Source organism: Falco peregrinus, chromosome 4 (assembly GCF_023634155.1).
Source record: "Falco peregrinus isolate bFalPer1 chromosome 4, bFalPer1.pri, whole genome shotgun sequence".
NCBI lineage: Eukaryota > Metazoa > Chordata > Aves > Falconiformes > Falconidae > Falco > Falco peregrinus.
In genome coordinates, this window is record NC_073724.1 from 94,733,921 (window position 1) to 94,750,523 (window position 16,603).

The 16,603-nt window shown below is 35.7% G+C and overlaps 1 protein-coding gene across 10 annotated transcripts in view; it reads left to right on the forward strand.

Annotated features, from left to right (window-relative positions):
- Positions 1-2,570: 2,570 nt before the first annotated feature.
- The window catches only part of POSTN (periostin), a 38,017-nt gene continuing 23,984 nt past the window's right edge, over positions 2,571-16,603 (forward strand). For 7 of the 10 annotated variants that reach the window (XM_027785932.2, XM_005236876.3, XM_027785929.2 and 4 more), the window contains exons 1-6: positions 2,602-2,787; positions 4,284-4,382; positions 11,263-11,327; positions 12,651-12,808; positions 13,446-13,610; positions 14,427-14,573. In XM_027785932.2, the coding sequence (XP_027641733.2) occupies positions 2,666-2,787; positions 4,284-4,382; positions 11,263-11,327; positions 12,651-12,808; positions 13,446-13,610; positions 14,427-14,573 (756 nt within the window). In that variant the 5' untranslated portion in view covers positions 2,602-2,665. Of the gene's footprint in view, positions 2,788-4,283; positions 4,383-11,262; positions 11,328-12,650; positions 12,809-13,445; positions 13,611-14,426; positions 14,574-16,603 lie in introns of all 10 variants that reach the window. The other 3 variants (XM_027785925.2, XM_027785930.2, XM_027785927.2) reach the window with 3 other exon arrangements.

Here is a 16,603-nt window from a genome sequence, read left to right on the forward strand (position 1 = left end):
TTTTTTACTTGTTTCACTGAAAGTTTTTAAATTATAAATTTGTACAACTTCAGTTGGGTTGGGGATTTTCAAAAAAGTAATTTCCACTTAAAGATGAGCTTTATCCATTTCAGGATTTGTGTATTTTTACACTACTCACCATAACAACTCATTCAGTGGTTTAGAGCTTTCTCAGAAAATCAAGCTTATGATTTAGTTTTCTTCCTCATACTACTTTATTTCAACAAACTTTATGTCTGCGTTGACTCCTTTTTACTAACATTTGTCTCATTAATTGTAATGATGTCACCAGGGTTGCTATAAGGTTTAATGTGGATTATCCTTTGGTTAGTTAGTATGACTTAATGTTTGCGTATTTCTTCACCAGTTTCTGTGCTGCCTTATTACCCCTGCCACCATGGTTGATATAATGTTTAACATATAATAATCCTTCAGATCTTTTCTTCTATACCACTGAAGTGGAACAGGGAGCTTTGTAACAGTAATGTATGGAAATGGGAAGCTGAATCGTCTTAGGATCACTATTTGTTCACATTATGTCCAGCTCCTATCACAAAGACAAGTGGAAACAGAGTAAGGTCGTTAATAAGAACTACAAGTTTAAGAATTATAGCCTACTGTACTCTACACAGAAAACAAATGGGGTTCTCTGTAATTTGAGATTAGGTCACTAATCAGAAAGCTAGAAAAATCTGGAAATAAAAATACTTGCCTTGCTCAGATTGCCCCTTCTTTAACTGCGGTAGATACCTGTGTAAACAACAGGAGCTCAATGCCTGCAGCAGTATTCGTTTCTACTAATTTTTTGATGCTACATGGTAAGCGTAGAAGAAAGCATGAGATATGCTGAGAGTTCAGAGACTCAAAAGGAAGGCACTCCTGAGAAGACAAGTTACTGGGACAGTTCGGGGACTTTCTGAAGTTTCTTAATTTACTTTAACAAAATATCTTCTAAATTTTTTCATCTGTAGGTTGAGAAATGCAAAGGGTAATCAACTGAGGACAATTAACAGCTTGAAATGTCACAGGTAGACTTCTAATAGGTGGTATTTCCCACTATATTTCTTGCTGCAAAGACCAGAATGAGATAAAAAGCTCTGAGAGGAATAGAAGGAGTGCAGCAGTGATGTTCTTCTAAAATTTGTAATATTATATCACAGAGTTGACCTGTCATCTCCATCAGTTGATCTAACATTGATGGTTTCAGGCACGGAGTTTTACTGAGTTCACAGACAGTGAGTCTAGAGATGCCAATACTTCCATGAGCTGTCTCGAGTCATTTGCAGGTAGAATGTGTACTGGTCACAGTACAGAAGAAGTCCACCTACCATTTGACCAAATGTCTCTGCTCTTAACCTTAGAAACCATGAAGTGCTATGGTTATGTAAGACGTGACCTTAATCATATTTTTTTTTTAATATATATAAAAATGTTTATATACCTATGCCTAATTATAACCTTTACCGATGATGGTATATAGGAAATAATCATTGTCTCTGCTTTCTGCAGTTTGCCCCGTCTGTGGCTGTTCTGTAATAAGAGGTCGGTCCCAGGTATGTCAGTGCAATGCTGCAGCCATTTGCAGTTATGCACCTCACTAGTTGCTCTGGTTTGGAGAAAGAAACTGCAGCACATTATTGCCATTAGAACTCACTTTTCATAAAAATCTAAAATGATCTATAGACTATACCGTGAAATGTATTCATATGCAAACACTTCTATAGTTAACTGGCTTTTTTTTTTTTTTTTTTTCCTTGACATGAAAATTGCAAACTCCTGGATTGCAGTGCAAGCACCAGCTGTCCCTGGAGCCTTAAGACTGTCACTTCACTGGAGATCTGAGCCTGTCACTTCACCCTTCTGCCTCATTCCTCATTTACTGCTCAGAATTACGTTTTCCACTTAATTCACAAGAGGCTCTCAAGGACCAACTAGTAAGTATAGAAAAGTATATATTCCAATTTTCAGATACTCCATGATATTTAAATGATTGCATAAAGCTCTGAATAAAAGCATTATGTAATAGCAACTGTTATTATTAGAATTAAACCAAATATTTAAGCAAATACCGCATTTGCCTGTGTGATTACTTCACAATCAGAATGTGTTAATACAGCTTTTTTTTCTCAAGACAAAAAATACTATTCCAGGTTATTGGCAACAGTATTGTTTGGAACTTTCATCAGCTTCACTAGTTAAATAGCTCATAGTTGATAACTGCGAGGATATGGAAAACAAAGGAAAGCAGTGCAGTTCTTATGGGAACAGCCACATCTTCCTCTGGGTTTGAACAAAACCACACGCAATGATCACAACCTCTGGATGCTTCAGTGCTATAAATACTAAATCATAAGTCAAAAATCTAAACTTCTCAAACTTTCTCTGCTGTTGTGTCAGCAGAATAAAATGCTAAGCCTTCTGTAATAAGGACGAAATCAGTCAATAGGGGATTAAAAAGACTGGTTTATGTGGTTAATATATGGTACTAATTTAGGTTACTGAAGCTGGCAGCAAAAGCTGTTGTTCTAAGGAGGGTGGTACAAAGTTTCAGGTTGATCCTGTGGTTCCCTCCCACCACCTTCCAACATGTATATAAATTGTCAGTTCTCCAGACCCTTTGCCAGTTCTCTCTTCTAGACTTGCCAGAAGCAACAGAGGACTAAAGATGACGATCTTTTTCTTATTCACCTTTTCCACTTTTTTGTTGTCTGCTTTTGAACAAGCAGCTGCTTCTGCTCACTATGACAAGATTTTAGCTCATAGTCGAATAAGGGCGCGTGATCAAGGGTAAGTAACTGGGTTTTATTTCTATTTTTAAAAGGAGCTTGTTAATCTTTATTATCTCCTTTCTTCTTGCATTATATTAAATGTGATTTTTCATTATGAATTTTTACTATCTTTCTTTCACAATTAAATTTACAAGAATTGTTCCTAAAGAAAAAGCTTTCTGAGGAGTTTCAAAAGGAGACAAAATACTGTTAAAATGTCATAAAATGTGAAAAAATCTAAAATCACTGCTTCTCAATGAATAAAATACATGCATTTTAGAATCGGTGAAGTTAATTACAGTTCACAGTTGATGGAATGTCAGAAATGTTTAATATATGGTTTCAAATGTTTGAATAAAGTTGACACTTATCCCACAGTATTTTCTCTCTTTATTCCAACCTAAAGGAAATAATGAACTCTATTTAAATGCTTTCTACCACGGCAATGTATACTGGGAGCTCCTTGTAAAACTTAGTTCCCACTAAGGCAATGCAGCAAGCTGCTCGGCAGGGTACCCAAAAGACAATGCTTACAAGCCAGGCTGCTCAGAGACATGCAAATAGTTTGAACAGCTGGTGTCAGGGAGACACATGTGCCTAAACATATTTTCCTTTGGTCTTCTTAAATAAAAAAACGTTCTGTGAATAACAATTGCTTACCATCCTGTCGTCCATTGTTGAATTCCCTCTTGCCTGCTGTTCACACACTGAGCTTTTCAAATAGAAAAAGTTTACTGGCTTCCTGCTGATGTAAAATATATGTTCTAAGTTTTGAACTATTGAATGGTTTTAATTGTAGAAGTATAGAAACTAGTGACAAATGCCTTTGCTCTATGGAATGTGACCTTAAGAAATTCCTCTTCTGTACACCATCATGCTAAGGAGCAAGTATTCCTTATTTGAAAACTGTGACTCCTTTTATTTACATGCCAATTTACCCTTTGGTCCCCAGTAATTCCCAGAATGTTTACTTAGGTGCCTGTGGTACTCCAAATGGTTGGTAATCAAAATAGCTGATAGATTTACAGAAGACAGGGTTTTCCTCAACATGAAGAACAAAGCACTTTTTTTCCTCCTATTTCCCCATGACCTTCAGCTGCACAGATGTGTACAAGACAAAAACTGTAATGGAAAGAGCCTGATGGTATTCACAGCTCAGCCCCTGGTGGCTGGTAATTAATTCACTTTACAGGGGGAAGGGAGAAATGTAAGGCATATTGAGACTTGACTAGGCACAGCTGGTGGTCACTGCCCATCAGAGACAGAGGGTCAAACCAAAATGGAAGGAAATCTTCTGTCCCTGCTGGGAGGGTGGGCTTGCCAAGGAACCCAACTGGGCAGTACTGGGACCTTGCACTGTGGTTGGTTGAAAACACACCTGCCCTGGGAACTGAAGCCAGATGTTAACTTCTTACCGTTGCTTAACAGAAATAGTATTTGCTGTGATTTTATATAGAACGTTTCCAAAGATGTACAGAAACTTCTTTTTAAAATGTTTCTCACTCACACCCATAGCCCACATGTCTGTGCCCTTCAGCAAGTTATGGGAACAAAAAGGAAATACTTCAGCACCTGTAGAAACTGGTACCAGGGAGCCATCTGTGGAAAGAAAGCGTAAGTATGCTTTGTTTCAAAACTATTCCCCATTCATTGAGATAATATAATGTACAATTAGAAAACTCTCATTTTTTCAGAGTCAAACTGTTTCTTTCAAATGCAGACACAGGAAGAATTCAGTTCATAATTTTACAGGGTTACAGCTTCTCTTTAGCTACTTCTAAAACCACCTGGATAACTGATCCAATAATTATCGCCAAAAATAATCACAAAAGGAGTAGAAAGATTGAAAGTGACAGCATAGTATATAGCCTTTTTTAGGTTTCAGGAGTTCAAAGTATTAGCTTTGGCAGTACTTCTCTGATTCAAGTATTTATAGCTCTATTTTAAACATGAAGAGATCTGAGTTTACGTGACATATCCAAAACCACAGAGGTATCTAATAGGCCAATTGTGAAAAGAACTCAGCACTACCCAACAGAGCTGTGTGCTCAGACCATGTATCCACAAGGGAAAAAGAAATCAGAATGTGGCTGTGGATACAGATTAAATCTGGGTGAGTTTGGCATTCATTTGAAATTGTGTGTGTATTTCAATTGTCAGTTTTCAGAACACACGTCATTGCCTTCTCTGTGATAAAATGTCGAAGTCACTGCTGCTTTGTCAGCTATAGAGCAGCTTCAGAATGTAAACATATGCAAAATCCCAAGTCCTGAACTTATCTACTCCACTTGCCACTTAGAATGAAGTAATTTAATGGGAACTGACATTGTTTACCCAATACAATAAACTGATGTTTTTCTCATGTACCACAATTTCTCTTGCTGTTATGCAATTACTTGGATAATTTTCTCAGCAATTGTCACAGGAAATCATTATTTTTCTCCTCCACTATCCTCTTACAGGGTCCAAATAGGTCTGGGGTGACATTTTCAGAAAGGCTTGAGTGAACAGGGAGTCCAAGCTTCAATTCCAGCTCTTGTCTTTGGATATTAGGAGTCTCTTAGTCAAAGCCTATAAAACTCTTCCAAACACCCAAGTAATATTTCAGTACAGAATTTGAATAGTCACTGAGAGATTGTGTGCCCTAAGACATAAACATATGTTGATACATGTTGCATATTATAAGTATGAAGAGCTTAACTCCACTGAAAAGTAAGATGTACTCTTAAAACTTTCCCAATGAACATGAACCACTGGTTTAGATGTTAATGTAATGTGGAATAGAGATTTTTTGGGGTTTGTGCCAAAGGCTTCCTTAACAGAGCTTAATAGAAGAAAAATACCCACAGTGTTAGCAACGTAAGCCAGTTGAAGGTGATTCGCTTTGTAAACAAGCTCTTAAATTCTCTTGAAAACGTTTTTCTGATCAACAATAATTCATTAAATAAACTAGACAGAAAAACTGGAACAAGAAGCGACTGATAATTTTCAATGTTAGTCACAATTTTATTCTCCTGATTGTCAGAGTAATGAGTAAATAAGATCCACATTTTCCAGTTCATTCTTTAGGTTAAAAAAAGTGTTTCTAAACATAGAAGCAATAATAAATTCTGGGAAATGTATCTCTACATATATTTGACTTTAAACAATTACACATAGCTCACATTGAGTCAAACTGAGCTTTTCCAAACAGAATACTTTCAAGTTAAAACTGCAACTACAAGAATTTGTTAAATGTATGAAATTCATTGAACAGTTCTTTACAGCAAGTTGCAGAATTCTATGTTGACAAAGAATTAAGTCCAGACACAACCTAAGTTTGTGCTGGGAAATGGGGGGGAGCACAAAAAATGATGCAGAGTATGTATGCATCACTAGCAGTGCTAATATGGCTACAGTCTCTCCTGCTCTCTTCAGTGTGTCTGCATATATGACACTTTCGTAACTAAAAAAGTCTCCTTCTCCTATTTATTATTTTCATTTTTTTTAAAGCCAGCTTTACGTTTTGTTTCATTTTTCAGCTGTTCTGGCTGACAATTATGTTCATGGTCCTTTTTGAGCATGATCCCTATACTTACTAATGTAAAAGCGATTAAGATTCCAAAATTATTACTTTTGTGAGAAAAATGGCTCTAATAATGATTTTATCACTTTTAAAATCAAACATGTAAATCAGACAGTAGTCAGACAAGGACCTGAAATGGGTTTGGATTGTGGTTTCTACAGCTCCTCTTGGGTGTCTTAGGCTTTTCATTTTTTGAGGTTTCTGAAAGATGCTACATGTCATAACACAGTGTTGCAAAGGATCCTTAGGAAAAAGACCAAGGGAAGATGTAGTAGTAGGAAGGTTTTTTTTTCCATTTTCTTGCTAAGAAAATGTTTTCAGTGCTCTGACAGCATTCCATAAATAAATAGAGCTGAGTTATACTTCTGATACAGCGAGACACTGATTCCAGCACATGGTCTTGTCTTTCAAGTGCTGCTATGGCTTTGAAGTCTCAACTCTAAAGTCAGTCTGGACATGAAGAATGATACCATGGCCCCACCAGAGCTGAGGGAAAGACCTGATTTTCATGGGCCAAGCTAAACTTTATTGGTTACTAAATAGTGTTTAAGGAGGTAGAAGAAAGTAACAGCAGTAAATTAGAGTAGACATAGCACAAATCATGATGAACATCCTACCCACACAAGCAATCTGATTATTCTAAATGCCTAGAAGTTTCTTTGGAATGTAATTGACTGTCTGGAATCCTAACCAGTCTCTCCTCTCCTGATTTTTGATTTTTTTTTTATAAGCAAATCCAGGCAGATTAGAAGTAATTTTTCATACTGACTGCAGGGTTTTATGCATTTGATGATGGCAATAATGATCGATTTCCAGTCAAACTAGACCGTGTGTGGTTATTTGCCCCACCTCTACCTTCAGTTTTTTTCAGGACCCATAGGTTTATAGTTTTTATCAGAATCTTTCCTTCTCCTCCAGATGGCATTCCTTCTCCTCCAGATGGCATTATAATACTGACTTCCCTTTTACTTCAGTGGACACGCTACTAGTCATTCAAAATACTTCACCTTTTGAGCAAAGTCTGCCATACCACTGACTTCTTTGGCACTACATTTTATTCTGCTGCAGACATATTGGAAAGAAGGGTATTTCCTGAGGATTATTTAGACTGAAACTTGCGTATTCTCAAAGTCAGTTTTGGAATACAACCTACTCCTGTGGTTTTATTCCTAGATAGCTGTCACGTCTTCCCATGAGAGAGAGTCTGCTCTCAGCACAAATCTGACAGGGAATTCATTATTTTGGTGAGCTCCAGAACTAAAATGAGTTATGCAGTGGTAGATACCTTCATGTGTCAGGAAAAGCAGTCTGAAGCAACAGGCAGATTGGACTTATTGAACTAAAGTCAGGTGGTGACTTTGTTCTCTTCACTGACTAGAATTTAGAGGAATGTAAGCTGTAAAACATTTTACAGAGTCTGTGTAAGGCTGTAAACAAGAAGCCTGTTACAGCCAACTGCAGGAAAATATTGAGCAGTGAGGCTGGGGGGATTTGAGCATGAGAATCTACGCATCACACCACCTACCTTCTTCTTCCTCTTTTAACACTCCTACTGTTGTACAAGCACTCACAGAGCAAGGCTGGAGGTGGAAAACAGCGTGTGTGAGAGAGTGAGTTAAGTCATAAATCTCCTAAGGGGCTTTTTTTGTGTGGATGTACTGGAACATCTGTTATAACTTAGTCTTAACTGTTAATGGGAGTTTTATACTCTGTATGCAAAACAGAAATGCAGACGTGACTCAAGAGGTTACTGTAACACGAATGCTAATCCAAAGGACAATGGTTCTTCTCGTGTTAGTATGTCCATGTTAACAAGTCCTCCCTAACTTGTAATATATAGTCGATAAAATGTTAATTTGTACACTTTCTATCCTCTACTGTAAATTTCCAATTGGGATGCAACTTAAAGATTTGCTAAAATCAGTCTATGGGACCAGAAGTCTTTCCACTGTTTCGCTGTAGTATTTTATCTCCATGCCAGCAAGGAGTAGAAACAGATGAGTCACAGAGCTGATCTGAATAAACTGAAAACTGGCTCTGTTAGCCAAGAATAACAAGGATTTAAGGTAGTGTTGCCGTGCCCCCTTTTTCCTTTGGAATATACTTCTTTGGATCAGGTCAGAACAATTTTGTGCTACCAAAGCCCAACCAAACAAAAAAACACCACTCAAAAAGAAAACCAAACCAACCAAAAAAACCCCCACCAAACACACACACCCACCAAAAAAAAAATTCCAAAAACTCTAAAAATTCAAGAATGCTTTTTTGCAAACATCTTTAAAAAAAACCCCACCAAACAAAAAAAACCAACCACCAACCAAACACAAAAAAACCCAAAAAACCAAAACACCAAAAATCAAGCATTGCTTGTTATCTGAATTACTGCTTTCTTCACTTGGGCACCATCTTATATTGAACTAGCAGAGAGATACAGATGAGGATAACATGGGGTGAGATGGTACTTCCCCTGTGTACTGTGTCTATAGACAGGTGGTGCTGAGGAACTGCATCTTGCACTGAGTTTTAGCTGGTTCTAATCTTATTGTGGGATCCTCCACACAGATCCCTTTTCTCCCATTCCATGCTTCTCACTACATTTTGAATACAGCTGATACATGGACCTTCTAATTGCAGTCAGTTGTAAGGGAATATGAATACTGTAAGTGGGAACTTACAGTAACCCTTGCTGACTTAAAAAAAAAATCAACAAAACCCTGAGTTGTACATAACAATTTAGATAGCAGAAAAAAATCACTGATCTTGTAATGCTTGGCTGAAGAAGCATTTTCATTCTTAACTGTGTTGTTCAGCCAATTTTCTGCCTTTCATTAATTGTGTCATTTTTGGACATGGTAAGAAGACTAAACTTGCCATGTCTTATTCTATGCTTATAATTCAGCTTCCTCTTTTATTTTTTCCAAAAGCTAAGTAATACTGCAATATTTCATAGCTGCTCACGGGGTGAGTGGGAGAGATTTTCTATCCCATGGAAGGAAGAAATATTTTCTCATGACAAAGCATTTTACACAGCTGGGAGAACATTTTGACTCCTATTTTACTACACAGTTTTCTTTAATCAGACCTTTTTTTTTTTTTATTAGCTTCTGGCAGGGATGCAACAAGAAGGAAGAGTATAAGGTTAATTCCCTTATTAGTTAGAAAATCTTAGCCTAAACTGTATGCTATTCTTCCATCGCCAGGCAACAGCCATTCAGTGAATTGCTTTAAAGAAAGAGATCTATTGAAAAGTACTATACAAATGCTTTCAGTATATGGCTCCTCAGTTGAAAAGATGCACATGGCAGAAGGATGAATATCTCATCTGTGTATATGTATATGAGGGAATGGAGACAAAATATTTTCATAGCACAGAGAAATGAAAGACTAAGTTGTTTTTTTAAAAAAAAACTCTTTAATCTTCACCAGCTCTATCAGATTGCTGTCAAATACAGAATTACAATCCTCACTTTTAAAAGAATGCTTTGTAATGCTATTGTTCTTCCAGTCTACTTTCATTTTTCAATGTCTTCAAGTAGTTTGGATGTTGAAGGTCTTAAGTCCAACTTTTCATTTGAATAAGCTGTTCATTTTAATGTGTTTGTGGTTAATGTTTTGTTAGTTTAGGAAAAATGAAAGAAGTGTACTCATCTGCCACGAAAGAACCTACAGATTAAAAACTGGAATGTTGTGGTAGCAAAAACTGTCAAGGAATTAGTGTTCAGAATTCTAGCACTGCCAACATTGGCCATACCTATAAAAATAACTTCTGTAAAACCATGATGTTTTAATTTGTCATCCACAGTGTAGCATAATTTGAAAATATCAGAAATCTAATTTCTTAAGGTTTCTGTTTTAAACTTTGGTAATGTATAATTTGCTGGCATTCCCTCTCTCAAGGAGCCAAAATCAGCTCTGTGATAACTTTAATGAATTTGCACTTTCATGTAAGAAAGGAGAATTTGTCAAGCAGTTCTATGGTAGAGCTTTTATTTCTGTCATATTAATCAAGAAGACATTATAACTTATAAGACTATCAATGCTAAATTGAATGTTACAATATAGAATTATCAGTTAGCCCTGGTTCACTGTTATGTATAGCTTATACCTATTAAAGAAGAATACTTTATTTGCATCATTATATAACAGCTCCTGGTCCCTGGTATTGCTAAATACTATGTATGCTGTGATGACATACTTTTTTTAACTCTGTTTTTGACTTGTATTCTGGTTTTCACCCTCACTACATCTACAGTGAACTTCCCCTTGTGTCCATCCACCCTGTCTTCTTCTCTATAACCTGCTTTATGTCTGTCCGTTACTAGATCTCTCCCTCACTCCTGAGCTTTTTCAAAGACTTCCTTGAAAAACTGAGGCTCTAACATTCTACTTTCTATCACCATACAATCCACAGGACCTTGTCCTAAATACCTGTTTAGTCCCTAGATCCAATATGTACTTTTGTCATTTTAATTTCTGTTAGGGTAATTTAATTTTTTTTCTTTTTCCTTTACAGCCCTGCTGCCACTAGGTTTTATCAATGTCCTCACTTTCTTTATTTTTACCTTTCTTCAATCCCATCGAATCTTTTCAAGATAGACAGTTCATTTACTTTTCTTCAGCTGCTGTTCTAGTCACATAATCTTTTAATAACTCTAATTGAGTTCCACATCCCCTCCCATGTTCCTTCCTAGGACTTAAACTTAATGATGACAGTCACTCCATAAATTCAAAAGCCTTACAATTTGTAAAATATAACCAATTTTTGGTCTATAAAGAAAAGGCTGAATGATAAAAAAGGGATGAAGGTCTGGAGAGTGTGTACATAGCAATGAAAAATTAATAATAAAAAGTTAAAAATTAGAATTAGCTAAAAAAAGTATACACTTGTCCTGTATATGATTTAATTGTGCTTTTATCTATATCCCACAGAACTGTCTTGTATGAGTGCTGTCCTGGCTATATGAAGATGGATGGTATGAGAGGATGTCCTGCAGGTACAAGTTTATTTTCATATGGATGAGTTAGTATATGAGAACCATTACAATATAGGAGACTTTCAAAGGTCATCTTGAGAAATAATTGCCTTTTTTAAAGATTTACTGCCTAAGAATACACAGCTTCATTTGCATACAGTTAAATTGCACACCGTTAAAAATCAGCCAGCACTGAATTTCATCATGCAGTTGAAGTTTCCCAGCTCCTTCCAGTTGTTGGACTGGAGAGAAATTATAGTGTCTGCAGTTCCCAAAGCTGCTGAAGTTTTATTCCTATTCCCATCACACTCAAGAATAACCTAAAGCATACCAGTGAGGTCAGAAACCCAGGGCATGAGGTGTGGCATATTTAAATTCTGTTTATTCCTTTTCTTGAGAAGACTTGAATATTATTTACCGAAAGTGTTATAGGTTTTAAATAAATATTAAAATAATTTTTTATTCCTTTAAATTAAAGAGTGAAAATAAAGACAGGAATTCTTGATTTCTTCTATTTGTGCTATTCTGTTTTGCATAAATAAAATTAATTGCAGCAGGGAAGAGTACCCTGAGAAAGAATATATTTTATAACTTTAGATCCTTACATCTGAAATAATCATTTTAAATTCAATGATAGTTAGTCAAACCTAAGGCAGAGTTCAGTTTGTTCAGGTGAATTAATCTCACTATAGATGTTTGCATTAGGGTGAGGTCAGTCACACTCTAGAATTGCCTGTTCCTCTCCATGACCATAAGAAAAGCCAAGAAAAACTAGTTCACTTGCAGATTCCTCACTTCTAGATGCCTGTCTCCATGTAGCAGTGCTTCAACTGTGAGACTATGGCCATTCTTATTCTCTGGATGAAACGATACATGCACAAAACAAACACACTGGCAGAAGAGCAAGAGGTCTCACAAGAATTCTGGTCCACCATGACCAAATAACACTTATTTCATTGCAATTTTTGTGATTTAGATGGAAGTTACTCCTGTCCTCAATAGGTAGCCTTCCATTTCAGGTTGGGTTGGCACAAACCAAGACAACTCTTCTAAAGAAAACATTACAGCATTTGGTTTCATCTGATCTAATTTTTCATTAAGAAAAAAAAAAAAAAGCCAACAACCAACAACAATAAAACAAATAAAAACCCAAGCAAATATGTTTGGATGGTTTTTGAGTATGTTGACAATGGAATTTTAATCCAAGCACATTGTTGTAATATTGTATTAAACATTTTCTAAAAGGCAATATTATTGTCCAACCAAAAGAAACAAAGTAGATTTGATTGTGAGAAACTGAGTGACTGAAGAGTTTACAGTATTCCTATCTCACGTTTATTTTAGTTGCTCCTATTGATCATGTTTACGGTACCCTTGGTATTGTGGGAGCTACCTCCACGCAGCAGTATTCAGACATATCAAAGCTGAGAGAAGAGATTGAGGGACGAGGATCATTCACTTTCTTTGCACCAAGCAATGAAGCCTGGGAGCAATTAAGTACAGTAAGTGTGTGTGTGCACGTGCGCGTGCATGTGCATGTGTTAAAGTGTCTTTCACCTAATGTTTTAGCTGTAACAGCTAGCCTATGATAAGGTAGACTACAAACAATATTGATATTTTAGATATAAAAGGACATTACCATATAATAAAATAATTTGCATGTTTAACTCATTGCTGAAGCTAGAGTCTGAAATTTTTTTCAGGAGTACTAAGCAACTATAAGTTTTTTCTTATTTATTGCATGACATTATTATTGCATGACAAATATTAATATTGTTAGTGTTGCTGTGTTTTGAGGAAAGAGACTGGAATTCCAGCAACTGCATGATGTAGAGTATAATTGTACTTTGCCAGCAATTCAGGTGTCCTACCTTTAGTGATGTTTTTATTTAAAAAAATACTGAATCAAAGCTCCTCCAATGACTTTGTGATGAGACCTTATCTTCTATTTGTGAGTAAATCAGACTAAACCATCGTTTAAGTAGAGCCAGATTGCTAGGTATCAAAGTTGTGTCTCCTAACAGGAGATATCCATTGTTGAATATTGAAAGCATACGTTAAGGTAAAGCAATCGATACATTTTCCTTACTGGAAGAATGTTTTGAAGCTTCTAATTCATTAAATTCTTTTATTCTTCAGGAAATTCACAGGAATTTGATTGACAATGTAAATATTGAACTGTATAACGCTCTCCACCACCACATGGTAAACAAGCGTATGTTAACAAAAGATCTTAAGAATGGCATGACTCTGGTGTCTATGTATAATGACCAGAAATTGCTTATTAACCATTATCCTAATGGGGTAAGTCTGGTCTCTTTTTCTTTTTTCCTAATATAATTTTACAGTTATAGCTGAATTTTTTCCTCTATTTCCTTGTACAGCTAAGAAAATCCATTATACAAAGTTCAACATCTAGCAAGTCAGTTGCCACTGATAATACATTTTCTCCTGAAGAAATTTTGTCTGCTGTGTAGACTAATCACTGAGAAAGAATTAATGAACATGTGCTGTTTGCTGTTTAGAAATCAAAGTTCAAACTCTTCCTAAAAGACTAAGCCTTCTGTGGCCAAAAAGGATCATAACAATTCTGAGAGCAAAATCTACTATTAATCTTCATGTGTTTACAAAATAATATTAAATCAGATCTCTTATTTGAATTGGATGCACAGTAGAAGCATTTAAGATTGTAGGGAACACACATTCAGTGTTTGGTTGGAAAAAAACCTTCATTTTTATAAATGTTATAAGTGTCCCTGTTAAGTCACTCATCTTTCTTGCCTTAAGTGCATCTAAATGTTTATGTTGGATACAGTTTACATCAGTAAAAACTGATACAATCACCATGTTAACCAGATAGGGAAAACAAATCTGAATAATTGCAATAAGAAATAAAACATGAATATGAAATCAGAGTAGCCTGAATAAATCTGCTACTAGCTTTCCAGAAGCTTAGTTTGCCTTTCAAATCTTAGGTTTTACTTAAAAAATCCAAAAACTGAAAGAACAATAGTGAATATATAATATACAGTACATGAATTGCCAATCTGTAAGAATCAAATTCCAAGTATATAATAAAATTAATGCTTAATCTTCTACTACTTGATTCTTCAAATCTAGGTTGTTACCGTTAACTGTGCCAGGATCATCCATGGCAACCAGATTGCTACCAATGGTGTTGTTCATGTCATTGATCGTGTCCTGACAGCTGTTGGAAATACCGTTCAAGATTTCATTGAAGTTGAGGATGATCTTTCATCTCTTAGAGTAAGACAAGAATAAAAATGCTTCTCTGGTCTTTTAGGTTTTTGCTTCCTTTATTTTTTTTGTGTTTGTTTCCCACCCCTCCCCCCATATGTGTATGATACCTGGAAGTAAGAAGGATTAGTTCAGTAAGAGACAGAAATAAAGTTAAGAACTCCAGTTAATATTGCAAGACTAGCTATATAAAAAAGCAAAGGATATTTTACATAGGGAGTCTGCTTCTGATCTTTTGTGGATCAGAGAAGATTATGTCAATAGGACAGGATGTGTCCCTCTACATGGAAAAGTGTCTTCCCTTCAAATACAAAGGTAATGAAATGTGTGAACGTAAGTTACAGTGTCTGGTGCTAGATAAATATGAATAATTTCAATGAACAACAGAAAAATTTAAAAAAACCAAACAAATTCCAGAACCTAACTAACAACAACTTTCAGAACACCAGTAGATAATGTGTAGGAAGGATTTTTCTTGCAGAGAGGAAGTAGATATTTTTCTGTCCAATTTTCTAATTTCTCTTTCTGGAGAATGTATCTGCTTAGTGTAATGGGATTTCATGCTGCACATATTAAAAAAAAAAAAGCCACAGTTTTGCAGATAGCTTTTATTCTTTTCCCTCTTCCATGTCCTCAAAAAATAATAATAAAAAAAATTGAATGCAACAGCATAAAGGTGGAAAAGATCCTCTGAATCCTTTAAATCAAGCCCATGACAGTCATAGGCAACCTCATCATTTAAACCCCTTAACAAAATTAATATAAAAACCAAGCATTTCTAGTCTCCAGCTGAAAAAGAAGCCCTATCTATTTCATTTTTTCCTGTGTAATCTTTGTTGTATCTCTTCTATTTGGATTTAACTTCTGTGAACTTTAAGCAGACATTATCACTTAATCCTAGATAAGGTTTTACCTATTCCTATTATATTAATTTGCATACCTCCCTAACTCTGCTTGAAAAAAATCTTACTGGTTTCCAGGATACATGCTATCATCATGCTTGGGTTTTTTTCAGTTGCATCACATTGCACTTAACTTTCTGACTTTTCAAAGGATGTAAGCCCCTGTTTATAACACATATACCTGCTAATTCCTGTGTGTATGCTTTTGCACTTCATACTGCTTTGATGAATTTGGCCCCAAAAGATAATGTGCTAATGAAACCATTAAGCAAAATCAGTCCTAAGACTAATATGACATTACTTTGAGGATGGTTATTCGCATCTTCCAGATTGCGAATTTCTCACATGTACTTTATCTTTCTGTCTTACATTGAGCTAATAGTATTTCGAATTTAACTCAGCAAATTTTTTAGTCAATTCCACATGTGTTCAGTTTTACATATGTTCTTCTGGCAAATCTGTTCATAATTTATATTGGCATACTCTATCATATAACCCTTTAAAGCATCATATATTCTCACAATATCTTTGATTACTTTTCCTGCATAGTTCTTTTTCTTCAGAATTCGATTCTAATGAGCACAGGATGTAGCTGCCAAAGAAATACATATTGTTATAGTATTTTCTTTTAAGATTGATCTGATAATGGAAACACCCAAATTGTGAGGTTGTACAGATGAGATTTATAAGCAACTTAAGAAAATTTATTTAAGGAATAAGAGAGAAATTACATTTTTAGAAAAACATTGAATTGGGTTTTATTTAGTTCTGACTGCTTACCTCTTCATCACAAGAAGGTAGAGAATTTTTCATCAATTGTGTTTAACTTTTCTTTTTTAATGTCCAGGCCTGTGTACCACATTAGGGATTAAAAACCTGGAGAAAAATTTTCCTGGCCTCAAATCTTAAGATAGAATAGAATAGTTCAGTGGGAAGGGACCTATGATTGTCATCTAGTATGATTACCTGACCAATTCAAGGCTGACCAGAAGATAAAGCATGGTATTAGAACATTGTCCAAATGTCTTTTAAACTGACAGGCTTGGGGCATTGACCACCTCTCTAGGAAGCCTGTTCCAGTGTTTTGCCATGCTTTCCTAATGTCCAGGCTGAACCTCCCCTGATGCAGCTTTGAAT